Consider the following 20,132-nt stretch of genomic DNA (forward strand, 5'->3'; position numbering starts at 1 on the left):
GCAGTCCATTGTAACACACACATGGCAATAAATTAGTGGAAAGTAACCCCCATCACGTGCACTTTGTCTTCCGATAAACGCGCCTGACGGTTTTGCTGCATGTGATGCACGGGTTTTTTTGGAACTGGCGAGGGCTGCTATTTCAGACACCACGCTACAGAACCATAGGCTGCTCTGTGCCCTTTTGCACACACTCTCGCCTCCCTTTTGTCTCCTGAACCAGTTTTCCGCAATCCCAGATCTTTCACCGGCAAGACGTGCGCGCCGCACAGGAGCGCAAAAGGCACCGCGTTGCTATGGGGACCGAGACAAGTCCGCTCGGCGCTCGCAGAAATCGCAAGGGACGGGCGCTCCTGAGGGGAGCGGAGCCCTGCCCGCCGCACCCCGGGCATCCCTCCGGCTACCGTGGGCAGCCTCCCGCCGCTCGCACGGCGCGTTTCGGGTCCCGCCCGAGCCGTCGGCCGGGCAGACGGTCGGAACGCGGGGAGCCCGGGCCGGCCCCGGAGGCGCGGAAGGCGGGCGCGGCGGACGGCCCCGGGCCGGCGGCGGGCGCAGGTGCCGCGGGCGGGGCGGGCGCTGCGGAGCCGCGGTGGGGCGGGAGCGGCCGGAAGTGACGGGGCCGGGCCGGGCCGGGCTGATTCACCTGCTGGGCGGTGCGCAGGGCGCAGCCCGGGCACAGAGCCGGAGCCGCCGCCGCTCGGTCCCCGCCGCGCCATGGAGCCGCCGCCGCTGCTGCTGCTCGGGGTGTCCCTTGTGCTGCTCTGCTCCGCAGGTGGGCGCGGGTGGAATGGACGGGACGGGACGGGACGGGACGGGATGGGATGGGACGGCACAGCACCGACGGGGAGAGAGGGGAGGGCCAGAGGCGGCGGGTCTGTGGGGCTGGGGGTGAGGGGGCTGCCGCCCTCTCGGTGTCCGCCCCGGGGCTGGGGTGCGCCACACGGAGCCGCCCCGTGCGGCTGTGGTGGTCCCCCGCGCCTGGTGAGCGGGGGGGGGGGGGGGGGGGGTCGTCTCCGCCCTGTGTGTGAGTGTGTGTGCGGGTCTCCATGGCCCGTGTGTTTCCTCGTCCCCACCAGCCCCTCTGCCCTGCCCGCCCTCAGCCCAGGGCGCGGTGCCCGGGCGGGCGCTGGCGGCGTGGCCGCGCCGCGGAGCCGACCTGGGCTTTGTTCGCCCTCAGCGCGGCTGCCGAGCTTTATCTGTTGCCTCCTCCCTTCTCCCCTTCCCCCGCCGCCCTCCCGGGCCGCCGTGCCGCCCGCCCGGTGTCTCCCGGCCGGAGCGGCTCCTGGGGCGGGCTGGTGGCGGAGTCGGGGAAAACCGACGGGGAAAGGGCAAAAGGAGGAGAAAAAAAAAAAAAAAAAAAAAAAGTTAAAGGCCAACCTTGCCTGCCGTGTCTAGCACCTCCAGCATCCAGGCTGGCTCTGCTTTTGAGGGGGTGGAAGGGGCCGGGTGGGTCCCGCAGAGCCCTCGGAACCCTGTTGTCCAGACCCGATGGCCACGATTGAGCCCTGCGGGGGAAACGTGAGAGGATTTGAGGGTTGGGAGGAAAGGAGTTAAATTAGATGGACCTAAACGCGTGTGTTTTTTCTGATGAAAGAAAACAAAGGAGTAGATAGTCTCAAACAAAAAAAGCAATCAGCCATACCCGGAACCCGCACATACCAAATGAAACGTGCCTGGGCTGCTAAAGAATTAGGCAGATGTTTTTCAAATACTAGATATTATTAGGTTTCTGTAACGAACTTGGCTGCCATATCAGTGTTTCCTAAACATATCTCTAAAATAAAAGGAAGTTTTCACTAAAGTTGACCCGAACTTACGTGAAACTGTAAAAGGTGACAAAACACCTATGGAGGTTCAGGTTCACAGTAAAATGTGTATCAGTTGTGTCAGGAGGTTAGGTTTTATTTCCTATTGAAATGTTAATGCCTGTGTCGAAGTCACTGCTGTTTTAGGAAATTACTCATGGGATCAAAATTCTGTGTCTGTAATGGAATGGTGAACTCTGATCTCCTGGATGAAAGGGAGTAGGTAGTTCTGCATTAAATGTGTTTCCTGAAGCAGAGTTAGGGACGAGGTAGATGCTGTGTAAAAACTGTGAGTTACTATTTAGTTGACAAGGTTAGCCATCACAATTTATATCAAAACACTTCACATAAAAAGAACTTGTGGTGAGTAGAATTATATGTGCTGCATTTGCACTGCTAGGTTATCAAAGTCTATGATTATAAAAGATTAGGAATAATTAACATATGAGGTATAAAGTGTAAAATTCTGTTCAATCTAGAACAGAATTTTACACTTTAGTTCTGCTGGAGGATACAGGTGTCTTCAGACCTCAGTGTGAACTTGGGTGACTTTGTATATAAAGAAGTATTCCTAATAAAAAAGCACATAACTCTTTTGTTCAGTGACTGTACCCTAAAACATATATTTCACGGTCCTCTGAAGGAAATAATTGAATGATCTGTGTATCATAGGAGTTGATATGTCCTCTGAGCTAGCTTGTGTTTTTTCCCATCAGACTGAATTACTGTTTCTGGGTCTGTGCTGCAGGTAGACATTACTTCCTTCACTGAAGGAGCAGATGTCAGTAAGTTGCTGTTCTCCATATGGACCAAACTTAGAGGATGCCATTTTTTGTGCAGCTAAATGAAAGCTGATGTCAGTGAAGCATTGCCTAGGTGCTGAGGTTACTCGAATTTGTGGTGGTTGTGGTTTAACCGTAGTAACAAACTAAGGACCACCTACGTGGTCACTTGTTCGCCTTGTGTTGAGATGAGGGAGAGAATTGGAAGGGTGAAACATGAGAAAATGTGTGGGTGGAGATGAAGACAGTTTAATGGGGAAAGCAAAATCCCGGCATGCAAGCAAAGCAAAAGAAAGAATTCATTTGCCTCTTGCCATGGGCAGGGATATGCTCAGCCGTCCCCAGGAGAGCTGGGGCTCTGTCACACAGGGGGGTGAGGTGTCAAGAGAAACATTGTCACTCTGAACATCCCCATTTCCTTCTTCACCCAGTTGTATTCTGTGATCGTGAGGTGATGTGGTGTGGCACTGTCTCTCTGCTTAAACAGTACTGGGGAAATAATCTCGTTCTGTTTGGTGCAAATTCAAATTTGTCTGCGGTTTTAGATGGCTGAGAATAACGATGGGCACTGAACTTGTGACCCTGATAAAACAAATATGATAATCATTTACAGCTTTTAAACTTCCGAAAACGTCTAATGCCAGAACACAAAATTTCAATAATTGAAATGTTAACATAGCCAGATTATACCTTTACAAAGATAGATGCTAAAAAATGATACTACATGCATAGTGACCCATTTAACCTTTGGAGGAATATTTTACAAAACAGTAATGCTGTGCATATAAATGCCCCAGCTGAGAGCGAGTTTGAGTAGTGTTAAGGTAAATAACTGGGCAGGAATTTCTTTAGTATGTAGTGGTATCTTTTCTTGCTGCTTCCCATAGTAGGTTTTGTATTAATTTTGGTTTTTTGTTTGTAATGGTAATACAGCTGGTAATTTTGTACTGTGTTGAAATTCTGCACTGTGTCACGCTTTATTAATAAAATTGTAAGCTTTTAAATAAAATCAAAGCTCTGGTAAACTCTTAGGAAAAGCTGTGGTTATCGCCCTGCTGTTAAACTTGCAAAAGTAATTCCAATATTGTGCATAGGGAAGTCATGCATGGCATGGTAAGTCAGCATTTGATGATTAATACACTTTGCCAAATAAGCATAATAAGGAACTTAATCCTGTTCATGTTTTTATGCATGCAATAGGATCTTGCAAAAGCTTAAATTATAAAGTGTGACTACCACAGAAGTTTAATGATCAGTCCTATCCCAGTCTTTTAGTTGCTAAACCTGGTACACTTCGTCTGTTGGCAGTAATTGTAACAAGATGCAGGGTTCAAGTTCTCCTAAAGTCTCCACTGATGTGAGAAGTTACCTGAAATTCAGGACTCGTTCCCTGGATCTTAGAGTTTTAAGAAGTATGAAAGTCTTTAACCAGAAATTACTTAATCAACTGTTAGTCAACTGCTGTGACATCGACCATGACATTCAAATTAGAGATTTTGCCTTGGCTAATCTGTGTTTCCCAGAAGGTATTTTATGTGTTGAGAATGCTGCTGCAGAGATTATTTTAGCTTGTCACTTCAGTGTCCTCTGACTGTCCCCCTGTGTTGCATCAAACTTCAGCCTCCTCTGTCTTCGCTCCCAGTTCTTGCCTCTTCCACAGCCAAGCCCACTTAACAGACTGATGAAACCACCCCTCCTGAATGGCTGGTTTAGCTTCTATTGCTGCTTTACAAAAAATACTCATGTTTTTATATGAGCATATGTATGCTTTGCTACTGACTCCATTCGCACTTCAAGAAAGTAAATCTATATTTAAATCTGCCTCAGTATTGGAGCATATTAAAGCTCCTTTCCCACAGTGCCTGCAGAGATTTGTACAGGCTAGGAAGCTTGTTTTGGGCCCCAGTATTGTTTCTCAATACTTCTACTTCCAATTTCATCATTTGGATGCTTTTGTAACCTTGTAGTGACAGAGATCATTTTTGGTCTTGTTGCAACTTCTGGTCTATTTCTTGAAACTTCTAGATGCTGTGTGAAACATTATAAATTTGGAGAAATTTTAACAACTGTGTAGCTCATGGGCTTGGAAGAGTGTATGTGTCCCCATCCCCTCTATTACAACAATTTTGTCACTTTATTTTTTTCTGTTTATTTCTTTTCCTCCCCCTGCCTTTTTAGGGAATTCCTCTTTCACCACTTTGCACCTTTGCATCCCCTGCACCTTGCAGGGGATGGCTCAGAGAAAAGTCTCTTCAGCCAGTTGCCACGGGAGTAAATTCTGTGTAAACCTGTTTCAGTAGCAGCTGCAATATAAGGAGCACCTGCATCCTCGATGGTACTTTCCTTTACATTTGTAAATGGGTCTCAGTTGGTGAAAAGTTTAATTTTTTAACTGGTTAGATTACACGATTTGAAACAAAAAAGTGTTTTGCCACCAATTTGTCCTGGTACAGGGCAGGAAGGATGGCATAAGAGCATTAGGAGAAAAACTTGTTCAGTTTGATCAGTATTTTCCCAAAGTAGGGAAATACCTGTAAAATCTTGGCTTGGAGAGAGCTTAGTTGAGGAATAAGACTACATGGCTAAATCAGGCAATCAGTCAAATGTCTGAGTGTCACCTCAAAGATTATTTTTGCATCCCATTTGAAGTTGTACCTGGCATTCATCTGGCTCCATGGTGAGCTACTTCAGGGAGTTTAGGAGTTATGAAAAGAACGAATTTTTGTGAGCTCAGTTTTCTGCCTATTCCTTTTCCTGATCTGATTCAATGAGTTCAAGTTTAAATTACAGCAAGGAGGTGTTGGCTGGAACCTCAAATGCACATGGGTGGAATATATTATTGCTGCTGTTTATTTATTAAATCATTTAGATGTCACCTACTTACTGTGTCATGTATTCAGAACGTGATAAAGGGGGAAGATTTGGAGCTTTATTGGTTTTACACTAGAGCCATTCACTGGTACTCTGATGTCCTTTAGCTGCTGTCAAGAAGCATCTGAGTTACTTGATGGTTGCAAATTTTGTAATTGCACTTGCTGCTACAGTTTTTAACAGATTTGTTTTTTCATGCGCTACAGCTAAAGCCTATATGCTTAGTGTGCTGAAAAATGATTATTCAACAAGAACTATTTGGTGTGTTGGAGAGGAGGATGAGGATTTGATACATTCTCGACAGTTTGAACTTGTGCAGAATTAGTTTGTATAAGGAAGTTTCCTGTATTCACTTATCATATTCCCTTATTCATCTTCAGTTCTTTGTTTTAGATGTATTAACAGTATAAACTACAAGGAATATTTAATCTCAGTTATTTTAAGACATGTAAAAATTAACTTATCTATATAGATATATATATATTTAAAGTCACCCTAAATTTTAAAGTTATTAGTTAACTTAGGGTGGATATTCTAATTCTTTGGGCTGATTCCTTTCTGTCTGTTACATGGTGGGAGTGGGGCAGGGAGGGAAACAAGAGCAGGCAGACAAGACATTTTTCTCTGTCATTGTGATGCTTCACCTTTATATTAAAAAAACAAACAAACAAACAAACAAAAAAACCAAACAAAAAAACACCAACAAAACAGCAACAAGAAAAGAGCCCAAAATCAACTCTGTGCTACTGAATCAAATAGTTGTCAATCTTAATGCAAAACTTGCATGTGCTGGTAAAAAAGCACTGCTTGTTCAGTAGCTCGGAAGAGCCAAAGCCTCTTTACTCAAGTGAAAATAATATCACTGCTCAGTTAAGTGTTGGATTGTAGTGAACTCCCTGATGCACTGACTGGCAGATGTGCCCAATGCGTTCACACTGCCAGCGAGCTGCTTCCTTCAGCTCCCTTTAAAATGCCATCAGATTGGCAGGAAAAAGATCGAATCCTGTGTCTTGATTGCTTAGTGACTGTGTAAGTTTCCAATAGCCGACAGTAAGGGGAAAGTGACTTGCAGAGCTAAAGGCAGAACAACCTGTGCAGTTGGTGTCGACTTGGAAGAGGAGGGACAGGATTCTGTGTGAGCAAGTCATGCCAGGATTTCAGCTCTGATCTTTTCGTGTGTTCATTGAACACAGTGGTTGTAGTGGTTGGTCTTCATTTCATTTGGCACTTCTCAGTGCTCTTTCTTGGTGATTCCTTAAAGGCTCTGAAGTGTCACATTATACCTGCCCCCATTACAGATGTGATGTGGTCATATCTGGTGCGTGGCTTCGTGTCTGCTGTGGTTGCCCCTTCCAGCGGTGCCATTGGATTCCCTCTCCCTTGGCTTGTGCCAGAGCAGCCTCGTGCAGCTGCTGCCAAGGTCCATCCAGCTGATACCGCTGGAAACTTGGAGCTCATCTATATCTGCTTCTGTGATCTTCTGTATCTTCTGGGCTGAACACCGCTGCTCTGCGTAAGACGAATCTTAATCCCGGTTTGTGTTACACTGTCCCCTCCCCCTTTCGGCTGCCTCCAGAAAGCTTATCATTCCCCTCAGTAAGGAGATCTGAATGCCCCCTCTCTGCACTTGATAAGCACGTCCCTCTCAGGAAGGTCATCAGCCAGCAGTTGCTAGGATACAGGCTGGAGGCTTTGGGTTTAGCAACCCAAAAGCTCCAAGAATGTGCTGAACAAGTAAGGGGCACAAGGACAGTTGTGAAAGGAAAGGGATGTTGGAGAGAATGTGAAGGCAGAGGGTGTATTGAGGATAAAATGAAGTTGTGGGTAAATAAAAAAAAAAATAATTGAAGTTGTAGCTTGTGATTTTTACGTTTTCATAGTGGCATAACTGTTTCAGCTGATCTCAGTGGATTGTGGTGGGGAGTGAAATCATGTTCATGCTATGTATTTGCAGAGTTGGGGTTATTGGTAGTTTTGTTTATATGAGCCTTAAAGTTAAGATTTTTTTTTTTTTAATATAGATTGGGAGGGTCTGTAACTTGTAGCTTAATTGAGCAGTGCCTTTTAAATGGGGTAAGGGTATTCTGCATACATGAATTAGAGTTATTTATTAATTTAGTGCTGTATTCAGACATCCAGACTGGAAGATTTTTTAATGTCTTTGAAGAAGTGTGTGTAGTCAGTTTCCTGTCTTTTTTTTTTTTTTTTTTAACTCGTGTGATTTGACAGAGGATCTGTGGATTCAATTAAATGTGCCTCAGAAAAGTGGTGTTTCTCCCCAACCTTGCTCAGAAGAAGTAAAATTTGGAAATACAAACTCACTCTTTTGAGACCCAGTAGCAGAGTTCACTATCCAGGTGGTAGAAGCTTCCCAGGCTTATTCCTACATGTAGGGGAATTTTTTAAACAGCCCTGTTGTTTATTCAGCCTTCTCGTTGTAGTTTATGGCAAAAACTTATTTCATGCATATAAGTCTTTTATTTGCACCATCTGTGGAAAAAGTGTTCTGAAGGCTGGGAGTTTGGTCACTCAGCCTCTTTGAGCTATTGATGAGGTAGCTGAGATGAAATGTGCAAGAGAGAGTTTTAAAATCTTGTCCCTACTAACATTAAGTATATAAAACTCTAGCTCTTTTCTACAAAAATTGCTGTGTGGATTTGGTTTCCTGAACTGTTTTTGTATTTAGTCCGGGACTAAAATAATTAGGAAGGAGGAGACGTTGTGGAGCCAAGTTTCTCCAAGGTGAGTGCTTTTATTCCTAGGCTGTGTTTACTTTCTCTGGCTCTGTAATCTGTATCTTTTCAGCACAGTAGGAGAGCTTCACTAAGATCTGTGACTCCAGTTTAGAGAGTACTGACCTGAGAGGTCTGAAATGCAGGCGTGAATGTCTTTTGTCTTCATTTTACTGTCTTTGAGGATTAACCAGTGTTCTGCCTAGTGGACTTAGGCTAGTGTAGAAAGGCAAGTTTTTATCTTCTCTCTAACCTTTTTGCATTGGGCCTTTCTGAGGTTTAAGTAGAAGAGTACTTGGCACATTAATGTCACTAGCCCTGGAAATGTTAGGTTTAAGTGGGCTTATCCCTTTTGCTAAATTTTTGGGGGTGTTTTTACCACTACAGTGAACTGTGCTTATCTCTGAAGTTTGTATCAATGCATTGTGTGATAACAACACTTAGGGTGTGAAGCATTGGAAAAATGTGGTCCGTGGAGCACGTTAAACAGTAACTGTTTAACACTTGATATTAGCAGGACAGTACTTTCTTTGTCAGGAAAAGCTTTGTGATTTGCCTTTATCAGCTTGGGATTATCCTTAAAACTGAATTCTTTGTGGAGTTCTAAAATTAGAACGTACTAAAACCAAACCTCTCTAGATACATGGATTCAGATGCAGTAATGCTGTGACTTTTTCTTCTCTTGTTTTATTTACTGCTGCATTGTTACTTAGCTTTTGTTAGTTCCTGACGAATTTCTTGCTTGTTTTACCTCCGTTAAGGTTACTGTGAAACCTGAGTATTCTTAGATCTCTAAATACCTGGCTAAATTAATAGGATGTGTATTGAGCTAATATGTGTTTTGGAATCTGTCATGAAACATTTTTGAGTTTCATTCTCACATCAAAAATCCCAAGTCTATTGAATTTGCCTTCTAAGGGGAAGACTTTTTTTTTTTTTTTAATCCTTCTATTAAACTTCCTTTTTATTGACATTGTTCCTTTAATATTTACTAAAGGGTAGTGTTTGGGGACTGTTCTTTGTGTTGCAGAGTTTGACATGCGAAGAGTTAGAGTCAGCGAAGCTTCATAGTTTATTTGGGCCCAAGCTTCTGAAAGCTGTAACTGTGCTGGGTAAATGTAGAAACTGAGAATCCAAATCTGAAGCTGGGTCTTTTTTTTTCTAAGGATTTTTTTTTATTATTATTATTTTAACTATTTGAGGAGGGGTCTCGCTGATAAATTTAGGATGTGGTTTTGCTTTTCACTTGTGATGAACTGTGGAAAAACATCATAAGTGCAACTTTGTGGCCATCCCAGCTGTGCTGATGTGTCTCAGCTTCTGAGTGCTGCAAAAACCATTAAAAATAAGTAATGCCAAATATTTCCCTTTATTCCTTTGTGAAGGCAGCTTTTAATCCAGTTACTCGATCAGCAGGACCCTGCCTTGCAGGCAGCAGTGCCTTTGGCTGCTGAGAACGCTGATGTTTGGTATTGTGAGGAGGCAGGGCACGATTGTGGAATGGTGGCTGCTTGTGGGAAACTTGTGTTTGTGTTAGATCGTGCCAGTAAACACCGGGAAATCTCCTCAGCCAGGCACTCCTCTGTGTGTACCTTCCTCCCTGCACACTCCCTGCTTGCCGAGGGTGTAAACTCGACTCACTCCTACAGGGACTGAGTTCAGAAGCGCTGGTGTGTGAACGAAATAAGGCGTTGTAGAACTTCTGTCCTAGCAAAGGTGGGAAAGGGGAGAGTCGGGCAGCTTCCTTCTGTAAGGTCATTACAGCTGGTTGAGAAAAGCAGGAGATGAACTGTCGAGAAGAGGCGTATACAAAAGTAAAATGGGGATGTTGGGGAGTTTTTGAGATTGAAATCTGCCCGTTGAAAAGATTTGTTCACAGGTACGTGTCTAATCTGCATTTGAAAGAAAAGTTTGAAGTGTCTCTTAAGTGAATTTTATAGCTTGTGGCTCTCAAAGCACTAATGTGCATTTCTGGTTGTGGTCATTACTTGCTATTTAAGGACACATTCTGTGGAAAAAAGCATTTATATATTTAGAGCTTCTGCTTGTTTGCAGTCAGGTATTGGCAAACAAGACTGGTTTTGGAAAGCCTGGTAGTAAAGTACTCTGAAGATGCAGTTGCAGGTGGATCACAGTACAGCAGCATCTCAGAACTCAACTCTTTCTCTATGTGAGTCAGTGTCCTATTCCTCATCTAGGGAGGGACTGTCTGCTGGGTTACATAACCCTTCTGTGGCCCTGCCCTATCTGATGCCAGGAACAGTCATCCCAAATTTAGATGCACACTTACATTTGTGTAAGCCAGCAGTGCAGAATTTCAGTGTGTCCTGATTAAATAAGAAAATATTAAATGCTTAAGTAATTTAAAACTTTCCTTTAATCTAATACTTTGCTTTCTGTTCTTTATTAGTATATATCACAGCTCTGCTTATGTCTGTCTTGGAATGAAGAAAGCTTTGCTCCTTTTTAATTTTTTTGTATGCTTTCTGTTTTGAAGATTTTTATACTAGAAAACAGCTTCTATCAGATTCCACAAAATATTTATTTTTCCCTAGGTTATTCTTAATAATAATGTAGTTTGCTGAACTCGGTTCTACTTGAATGATACTTAAAGGTAAGCTCAGATGTTCAGAAGGAAAGACTTTTTCTAAAGACTGTCTGCAGGTTTGCACCCCTTCAGAAATCATATGAAAAACTTGTTTAATCATACAGATACAGTTTGCAATGCTCTTTAGGGTCAGTTCCCCAGAAAAAGAGTATTTTTTCCACCTTAAGAAACTTAAATCTGAGAGTTCAGAATCCAAGTAGTGTATTGACGTCTTACTTCTTCTAATGTAAACTTTTGTAAGGGATAATACTTATTTATTCTTCATCAAGGGAAGGATGCTTGTCTCTTCTCATCTAGTCACAAATATTCCTTCTTTTGTTTGCCACAGCTGAATATGCACATGTTCTCTTTGAAAAATACTTTGAAAACAATATACAGTCACTTGGATCAGGTGCACTTCAAAATTGACTTTTAGGGGTTTTCATGAAAGCTTGTTACGTGTTTCTGACTCTACAATTTGTAGTGATTTATTTGCTGCAGTTAGAAATTAGATATTTTAATGTTAAGCATATTTGAATAAGTGGGATAAACAATATGAATCGCTTATCTGTGTCTAAAACAGAAGAGGTGTCTGAAAAGGGTCTGAAATTTTATCCATTAAGCCATGCTAACCAAAACAAATACAAACCTTCCTTCAGCTTGTGATAAAATGTTTGCCTATCATGCACTAGCAGTTGGATACCACAGTGGATCCACTCATGTTTTGAGGAGCATACTAGGGGAATGAAGTAAATAGAATCTCCCTGATTTGAGTGGAAAGTGAAGGGATAAATCTTAGGAAAAATGGGGAAAATGTCATCCTGTCACTGTGTGTGTTGGCTTCATGTAGATCTTTAATGCAGTTGCAGAATTGTGTGTTGGACCTGACCTCAGTCACATCCAACCTTCTGCTCCAAACAGCATCAGCACTGAGTACTTTGATCTTCTCTGTATTAGCTATCACCTGTCCTGTTTTTTCTCTCTGATTCTTTACTGCTCATGTAATAGTGGAAGGTTTTCATGTGGCACTGGAGTCCCATGCTGCTTTCAGCTCTGTTTGTGTTTTGACTTCCCTGGCAGGGGTGCTGCATGCCTGGGCAATGTTTGTGTGGTCTTCCCCTGGTAGGCTGTTCTTGCTCCTTCCTCCTTAGGCCAAGCTGCTGATTGATCTGTTTATTTTGCTGGGTTTTGAGATGTACTCCTTGTGCGGTTAGCAATTGCACTTAAATACCCTCCCCCCAGAGTTTTCTTGAGCTTTTTTGCTTTTTAGAACTGGATCCTACTGAACTCCAGCTACTGGGTAAGCCAGTCTGCCCGTATGAAGTGCAGGGTCTATGCTGGATTTGCCTTCCTCCTCTCAGGATTTTAAACTTCACTATTTCATGGTTAAGGCTGCTGTTGATCCCATCCCCAGCAAGCTCTTAGGTTTTTTCCTTGACAGCAATTTCAATAAAGTATCAAGTGGGGATTGACTCACTTAGTTCTGTTTTTCCCTGAAATCTTTCAGAAAACTCTTAGGTTTTGTCTCGTGCTGTGTTGCCCTCTAGTAGATGTCACAGAGGTGAAATAGTAACCAGTCTCTGTCATTTTTAGAGAACATTGGAACAGTTTTCATCAGTTTTCTTACCCTAGTCAGGTGATTTGTGACAAACCTTGACTGTGATGTTGTCCATACCTTCCCTTTCTTTTAATTCTGCCGCACAAGCTCTTAGCCAGCCTGTTGCTTGTCCTGTAGAACAGCTTTCTGTGTTCCAGCTGCTCCTTCGGGTGGAGGGCAGGTCACCTGCTGTTGTTCACTTCTGGCTTTGTTAAAAAGCTTTTGTCCATTCATGACAAAGTGCCAGTCGTGTAAACTGTCCTGCATGTCTCACTCTGGTGTCAGCTCTGTGTGCTGTAGGTGCCTTCCCTGTTGATATGCTTTATCCTCACCAGGGTCTCTCTTCCTTCAGCCAACCTGGCCCAGGTACTTCCCATAGCTCAGTCTCTATTCCCTCCTTGCAAAGTTCAGTTAACATTCCCTGGGAGGTCTCTCATTTGCAGTGCTCATCACCAGCTCTGATGAGGTTGTTCATAACCTGCTTCCTCGAGTGGATCCCCCCTCTGACTTGGAGGCCCTTGTTTCTCAGGGGCACTTGTGGCCATAAAAGTTAAAGTGCTTCTTGCAGTGCCCATCCTGTAGTGAGTTCTTAATTTGAAGGATGTGTCTCCACAAGCCTTTTTCTCCTCATGGGAAAAGAGCAAGGAGACTAAATGTCACCTGGGATCCCATGTCCTCCTTTGCCCTTGGAGTTTTCTAGTCATGTTTGATTTGCTCCAGGTTTCTGTTAATAGCAAGTAATAAATCATTAACTGGGAAAAGAACAAAAAAGAAAAGAAAAAGGCACTAGTGGTGATGGTAATAAGGGTCGGGGGAGCCTTGACAATATCTGATGTGTCAAATCTGGCCAAGCCTTCTTCTCCAGCATATCTGGCAGCAGATGTGTGTCTTCCCTGCAGAACGGATCTCCAGCTAGTATTACCTGCCGCTCCCTTGTGTTGCTAATGCTCAGTCCAAGCCCAGCTAGCTCTGACATGTACCTTAATTGAAATGCTTGCTGCTTGCATGCTGATGCTGACTCAAAAAAAAAAAAAAAAAAAAAAAAAAAAAAAAAAAAAAAAAAAAAAAGTGGAAAAAAGCTTTGTGTTTGCAGCCTTAGTGTAAGAAAAAGACCATGGAACACTAGTATAATGAAAAAGAGGTGTTGGGAAATGTGCAGTAAGAAAGTAATTGAGATTTATGGAAAAGCTGATAATTAGAAGGCTCAGACTCATGTTTGAGTACCTCTGTTAGCAGCTGGTGTGTGATGGAAGCTTCACGTGTAGGAATGATTGTTGGGTGTTACCCTGAGGATTGTGTGCTTTAGCTTTCATTGATAGGCAGTCATTGTGCATGAAAATACTACTTGGACTTCACAAGCATTAAAAATCAAAACTTTAAAAAGATTTTTATGGCAATCTTCTAGTTTGGGCAAGACTCTTCAGAAGAGGCTGTTGGGTTCTACTTTTATTTGGCACATGGTTGCTATGTTGATTTATATGTTTGGATCAGAGAAATGAGTGCTGCAGTAGAAACTGAAATGTTTGCTATTTCTGGCTTTTAAAGCACCTGGACCAAGCTGCCAGGCAGTGAGCGATAGGTGTAATGACTGGAGTCTAGTTTCCTAGGAGTGTGTCTTTGAAATGTAGTATTTCCAGCTCTTAGCAGAATTTTTCTTCCCAGTTGCCACTTTCTCAGTGTTCTGTCGTGAGACTGTGTATTGTCCACTTTGAAATTACACTCACATGAATTGTCTGGCAATGAAGAGGCAAGAGATAGTGGAAGAATCTAATGCTTCTTAGCTATGTCAGTACAAATGAGTACTTGGGGGACTTCTAGTTGTACTGGACTGTTATTTCTGCTTTTATATTTGTTTGGAATTGTCAAAGAGATGAACAAGTAACAGCTGAAGAGGGAGAGAAATAAAACATTGATCGTACAAGTCCCATTTGTTTAGAAAAGTAGTCAAAAAAATTAACATACGGATACTCATCTGTCCAGTTTGGTTTAGCCATGTGTTTCAGCAGGTATCAACTGAAAATAGAGTAGTAGGGATGTGTCATAGTCCTTAGAGTATGAATTCTATTACCTACTATCTGCTGTGAAAAAGCAGAGTGTTGCTCTTACATGAATTATTGCCCCATTTGTGAAACTCTCAGCAGGTTCTCTTGTGAGGAGGGAAAACAAACGTGTGTACTGTGGTCTTTTGTTGTGGAACTTCAGGTGGCAAAGTGACTGTGGCTGGAGATGCTGCCACAGAGCAGCAGCTCTACTTTAGTGATTCAGTTCAGAATGAAAACTTCTAATTTCCCAGGTTACAGATTTGAGGCTTTTAAGGAAGTAACATCATAATGTATTTAATTATCAGTCACTTAAACTCTACTTGAGTTCGCATCCCTTTCCTCTAATATAGGAACACTGAAGATGCAGAAATGCAATTTGGAGATGAACTTTGAGAATATTGTATTACAGTTCCCTAAGCTGTAAGGCCATGGGAGAAAGGGAAACAGAAGAGTATGGAAGTCGCCAAAAAAACAGTTCAGGAATTTACATTAATAATGTAAATGCTACTGTGTGTTATGTGAACATGGATGTTCTTGAAATCTACCCATAAAGAGAAGTAGTGGTAGTGTTGTCTGCTTGTTCAGAGGTTTAGAATGGCTAGTTTGGAAATCTGAAAAGATTCTTTAGGAGGTGTGACAAGTCAACTGGTACTCATGGAGATCACTATTATTTAGGGGACAGTATTAATTCAACTTAGTAGCAGAGAATTAATTGTTCAGATCTGTTTACTGTGGTCAAAAAAGAGGTGGTACAGACCTGTTAGAGTTGTCTTTGAAAAGGTATAAATTGTTGGTAAGAGACATTGCATGTAAATCCCTTTCCTACCTCAAGTTGATGTGGGTTTTTTTGGTAGATATTTCTTTTCTTTCTTTTCCCCCCTCCCCCCTTCTCCTAGACTGAAGGTAATGTCATGAAAAGTAATACCATGAATGGTAGGAAACATAATAATCCTACCTATTTTGTTAGTAATCAACTATTGTGAAGGCCTTTTCTTGCAGGCTGTAGTCTAGAATTTAGTATGTCAAGTGATTCTTCTTTCTAAAGGATTTTTTTAAATAGCTGTTAAAGATGCCATTATTTTGTCATCAGGAAGAGAATGCAAAGACTTGCTAGAGAGCAAAATTTTAATAAAGCAGAAGAATATCCGTGGAGTCCCTTCCAACTCACCATATTCGATGATCTACTGCAGAATCTCCTCTATTGTACTGGAGCTCCTCTACTATATGGAGAAGTGCAAGTTAGAACATAAAAGCACTGTGTAAAATGATTTTGAACTTTTTTATCTGAGGCTGTTACTTTATATCTGTAAAAGACACAAATCCATCTATCTTCCTCTCCTGATGGCCTTGCAGCTCTTGTGGCTGTGTTCCCATCTGTGTGTCCATCAAGCAACTGGCACACATAAAATGACTGAAAATCTGAGCTTGGTTTCCAGCAAGGTGGACAAAGCAGTGGATGTAACAGTGCCAAACCTGTTTCCATCATGAGCAAAGGGTATGCTTTCCACATCCTGGCTGTGATGTACACTTGATATAAGAGAAGCCTGTGCTTGTGGTGAAATAGGGGGAATCTTGCTTCGGGCTTTCTGAATAGCTTTTTTTTGTGTCACTGTATGGACTCTTTTTCAGGGTTGAATTGACGAACATTTGTTGTTTGGAAGTGTGTTTGCCTAGAGGCATTCAGATAAAGATTGCACAGCCTTTTTAGAGAGGACTGAGACAAGCAGAAAAGGCAAACAAATGGAAAAAACTCATTGAGATTTTTGGAAAAGATTAATTTGTCTTCTGTCTCCCTGTAGATAGAGGAGCCCTTATAACTCAAGGCAAAGTAACTTACTTCCAACCCAGGACTTCTCAAGAATTCTGTCTATCCTGACAGACTACGTTGCTGTTCCATACTTCCATGTTACGTTGCTGTTCCATACTTCCATGTTACGTTGCTGTTCCATACTTCCATGTTACGTTGCTGTTCCATACTTCCATGTTACGTTGCTGTTCCATACTTCCATGTTACGTTGCTGTTCCATACTTCCATGTTACGTTGCTGTTCCATACTTCCATTTTACAGTGAGGAAGTAATGGTAAGGTCATTATATAGTGACTTGAAAACCTGCTGCTGAAAATGTTTGGCTTAGATTTGTGTGGGATGTGAATTGTGAGGGGGGAAAAAAAAAAACCGGAAAAAAAAAAAAAAGGCTTGAAAGATGTAGCTGGCTGTTGGATGTAATTCCAAATGAGTAGCATGGGACATTGCTCTGTGTTGGGTGACAGGGTCTGCACAGGCTCTCCTCAGCAGTGACAAGTCTGACTGATGGTGTCATTTCTATAGGAATTTCTATTTCACAGTGAACAACTGTGTGTGACTTGTTTTCAAAACATAAAAATATGTTTTTATAGGTCTGACAAGAAGCCTAACTATAACTTCAGCTGACCAGTCAATGTTTGAAAAAGCACAAGGAGAGAAAGTTACATTACCATGTACTTTTGAACTCTCGGAAGAAGATGAAGGCCCACTAGATATTGAGTGGGTATTGATACCAGCAGATAATCAAAAGAGGGAACTAATAGTAAGTAGAGATTTCTGTTTGCACATTGTTAATTCAGTTGTTCAAGTAGGTCAATGTATGAGTTTTGTTACTGACTTTTTAAACTTCCACCTTTTCAGATTGGGATGCTTGTGATCTTAAATTGCTTTGAAGCACCAGTCACATGAAATCTAGTGGAAATTTTGAAATACCAGATTAAGGATGAAATGCTAAGACATTTTTCACTATAAACCTGCCTTCTAATGAAGAACTCCCAAATTAAATACACTTCAGTTCCAAAAAGCAGACTTTGCTTTTGTTACCTGCATTATCTTCCTTATTAAAAACATATTTGTGAAGACTTGATTTTAAATATATGAACTCTTTTAGTTATTAATGCTTTCCTGTCTTTGAAAGCCTTATAAGTAAGATGATTCATATTAGTAGGCAGATTTTGCAGAATTAAATTGGAGCAATTCTAAACAGTTTTCTTTCAGTCAGAAGTCAATGCTGACATATTGGTACTTGGTCAGGTGTTTGGTTGGAGTATTCACTGTAATGCTAAGTGTGATCATATTTTAAAGATGGGTATGTTTAACTCTTTTTTTATTACTGGGGTTAAAACTATAGAAAGAAACTTGAGAATTCAAAGAGTAAATTATTTTAATTGTTTGCACACTAAGTGGATTTCTGAATCATATTTTTTTTTTTTGTAGATAATTATGTATTCCGTAGACAGGGTTTATGATCAATATTATGCTGCTACAACTAGGCGAATGCAGTTTAGTAATCTTGATCCCAAGTCTGGTGATGGTTCATTGGATATCCTGAATTTAAAAGCGGCAGACACTGGCACATATCAGTGTAAAGTGAAGAAGGCTCCTGGAGTTCAAAGCCAAAAAATACAGTTGACTGTACTTGGTAAGATCATTTCTTTTCTTAAATTTTCAGTGATGTTTTTTATGTGCCTATTTCACCCTATTTCCAGTGTCTGAAATGAAAGCTCCAGTTGGGCAGTGTTGGGCTGAATCTGTAGTGATCATGGTCATTATCGAGGCCTTGGGAGGGATGGGCATAATCCTGTTCTGGGAAATGAAGGGAATGATATTTAGAATAACAAGCATTTTTAGAAGTTCTGCACCTGACTTGTGTTTCACAGAAAAATCATTCTGTGAGTTGAAACGGTTTGTGGCACCAACTTTGCCTTTCACAAAAGGGACTGGCTGCTAGAATACAAGTAGTAAACATTTTGATTGTGACTGTTACTAATCCAGTGATGTTTTGTTTATCAGTAAAGCCAGCACGGACTAAATGTTCCATTGAAGGATCGCAGGAGATTGGAAAGGACGTTACCTTGAAATGTGTGTCACAAGAAGGATCCCCACTTTTGTCTTATGACTGGAGGAGAGTATCTGGCACACAGCATCTTCCTGCCACTTCTGTGTTGAGTACTGTCAAACTCTGGAATACTTAAAAAGATTTTTAATAGTATTTTTGACTTGTAAGCATCTAGGGGTTAGTTTTACTGTAGAGGAATCAAGATTTAATGTCACTTCTGCCCTCTAACAAAACTGACTTTGAAACAAGCTGGAGTTGATTCTGGTTTTTAATTTATGCTTGGAAATGTTTCAAGCTTCAAGTTGAGGTTCTTGCCAATAGGCTGCAGTATGATGTTCACCTGTGCCCAAATGGTGTCAGTTCTCCTTACTGATGGTTTTGTTTTTGTGCTTAAGTGAACAGTAGGGAATTCAGATATAGCTTCAATTTGATTTAAAACACACACACACACACAAAATCAATTTTTTGTAAGCTTCTGCACCCTATTAGAGTATGTAATATCTTAAAACAGAGATCCCTAAAAATCAGTAAAAGGAAGAACCTAATACTGTTTTTCATTTTGAATTTGACTCCTGGTCTCCTATTTGATGTCCCTTATTTCTTGTTTTGACAGTGAATCAGTTGATCATTAATGTCCTTCTCTGTACCACTCAAGAGTTTAGGCTACTAAACTCTTTCTCCATATCCCAAATTTGGCTTATGGTAACAAAAAGAGCAATTGGCAATATCAGTGCTGGATAAGAATATTCTTGAGTGGTAAATTGTGCAAGAGTGACTTGTGAGTCACTAAAAGCCATGTTAGTTTTGGGCTTGTGCATGTAGTTTTTGAGACACTGAGTGTGTTCTGAAGAATCTAGACAGTTCCTATTTTGTTCAGCAGATAGGGCAAGTCAAATGCTGTGGAATACATTTCTAGCTGGGTAAGACTTTTACGAACAAAGCATTCTACAGCATGATAGTATTAATTGGTTTAATTTGGATGTTTTTCAAATGGCATTTTTAAGTTAAGATTTCAAGTATATGCTGGTTTAATAATTCTGTGATGTTAAATATGGAATTATACTTAAGAAAATGGTCAACTCTACCTTCTATTTTTTGTAGATAAAAATACAGGGGAACTTCTTCTGAAGAACGCCTCTCGAGAGTATTCTGGTAGATACAACTGTGTGGCCTCAAACAGAGTTGGCACAGATGAATGTTCTGTTGAGCTGAATGTCACCCCTCGTAAGTGTTTGCTGTGCAACAGTCACACAGTGCTTTTGTATTAAAACTGAACAGTCTTTTTCTCTCAACTCCTAAAAGGTTAAAACCCCCAATCCTGTTATGTAACTTGTGGTTGCCACTTCAAGTCTTACTCTTTTAAATGCATGTGATTGAGTACTCCCCTTCTGATTCAGTGATGTATTATTGACTTGCCTCATGTGAAACACACTGGGCTTAATGTTCAAAGAAAGGTCTTTTGATTATGACTTTTAACAAACAGTATTGTTATTTGTCTATTCCAGCCGTAAATACAGCTGCTATCATTGTTGGAGCTATTATAGGAACTCTGCTGGGTCTCTCTGTATTGTGTTCTATCATCTTCTGCTTCTGTAAGAAGCACAGAGAGAAGAAATACGAGAAAGAAGTACATCATGATATCAGGTAACAACGTGTCTCTAGTTTCTGAGCAGTATTATTGGAAGATTAACTTTTAAATATGTATTGCTGCAAATAAGTTACTTAACAGCTGAGATTTCTATCTTAATCTGGAAAGCTTATTATAACACACTAATGGCTTGTCAGAGAACTTTTTGTGGTTTGTCTAATTTCAGCAAACATTTTAGGGGCTAAGAATATTGAGGGTTTTGGGA

The 20,132-nt window shown here is 41.4% G+C and overlaps 1 protein-coding gene across 2 annotated transcripts in view; it reads left to right on the forward strand.

The window, feature by feature from the left end:
* The first annotated feature begins 665 nt into the window (after positions 1 to 665).
* CXADR (CXADR cell adhesion molecule) overlaps positions 666 to 20,132 on the forward strand; it is a 32,783-nt gene continuing 13,316 nt past the window's right edge. For both annotated transcript variants that reach the window (XM_083854294.1, XM_083854293.1), the window contains exons 1-6: positions 666 to 772; positions 16,814 to 16,983; positions 17,658 to 17,862; positions 18,234 to 18,389; positions 19,381 to 19,503; positions 19,785 to 19,923. In XM_083854294.1, coding sequence (XP_083710420.1) covers positions 715 to 772; positions 16,814 to 16,983; positions 17,658 to 17,862; positions 18,234 to 18,389; positions 19,381 to 19,503; positions 19,785 to 19,923 — 851 coding nt within the window. In that variant the 5' untranslated portion in view covers positions 666 to 714. The remainder of the gene's footprint in view (positions 773 to 16,813; positions 16,984 to 17,657; positions 17,863 to 18,233; positions 18,390 to 19,380; positions 19,504 to 19,784; positions 19,924 to 20,132) is intronic.

This window comes from Zosterops lateralis (genome assembly GCF_965231275.1).
Source record: "Zosterops lateralis genome assembly, chromosome: 2".
Classification (NCBI taxonomy): domain Eukaryota; kingdom Metazoa; phylum Chordata; class Aves; order Passeriformes; family Zosteropidae; genus Zosterops; species Zosterops lateralis.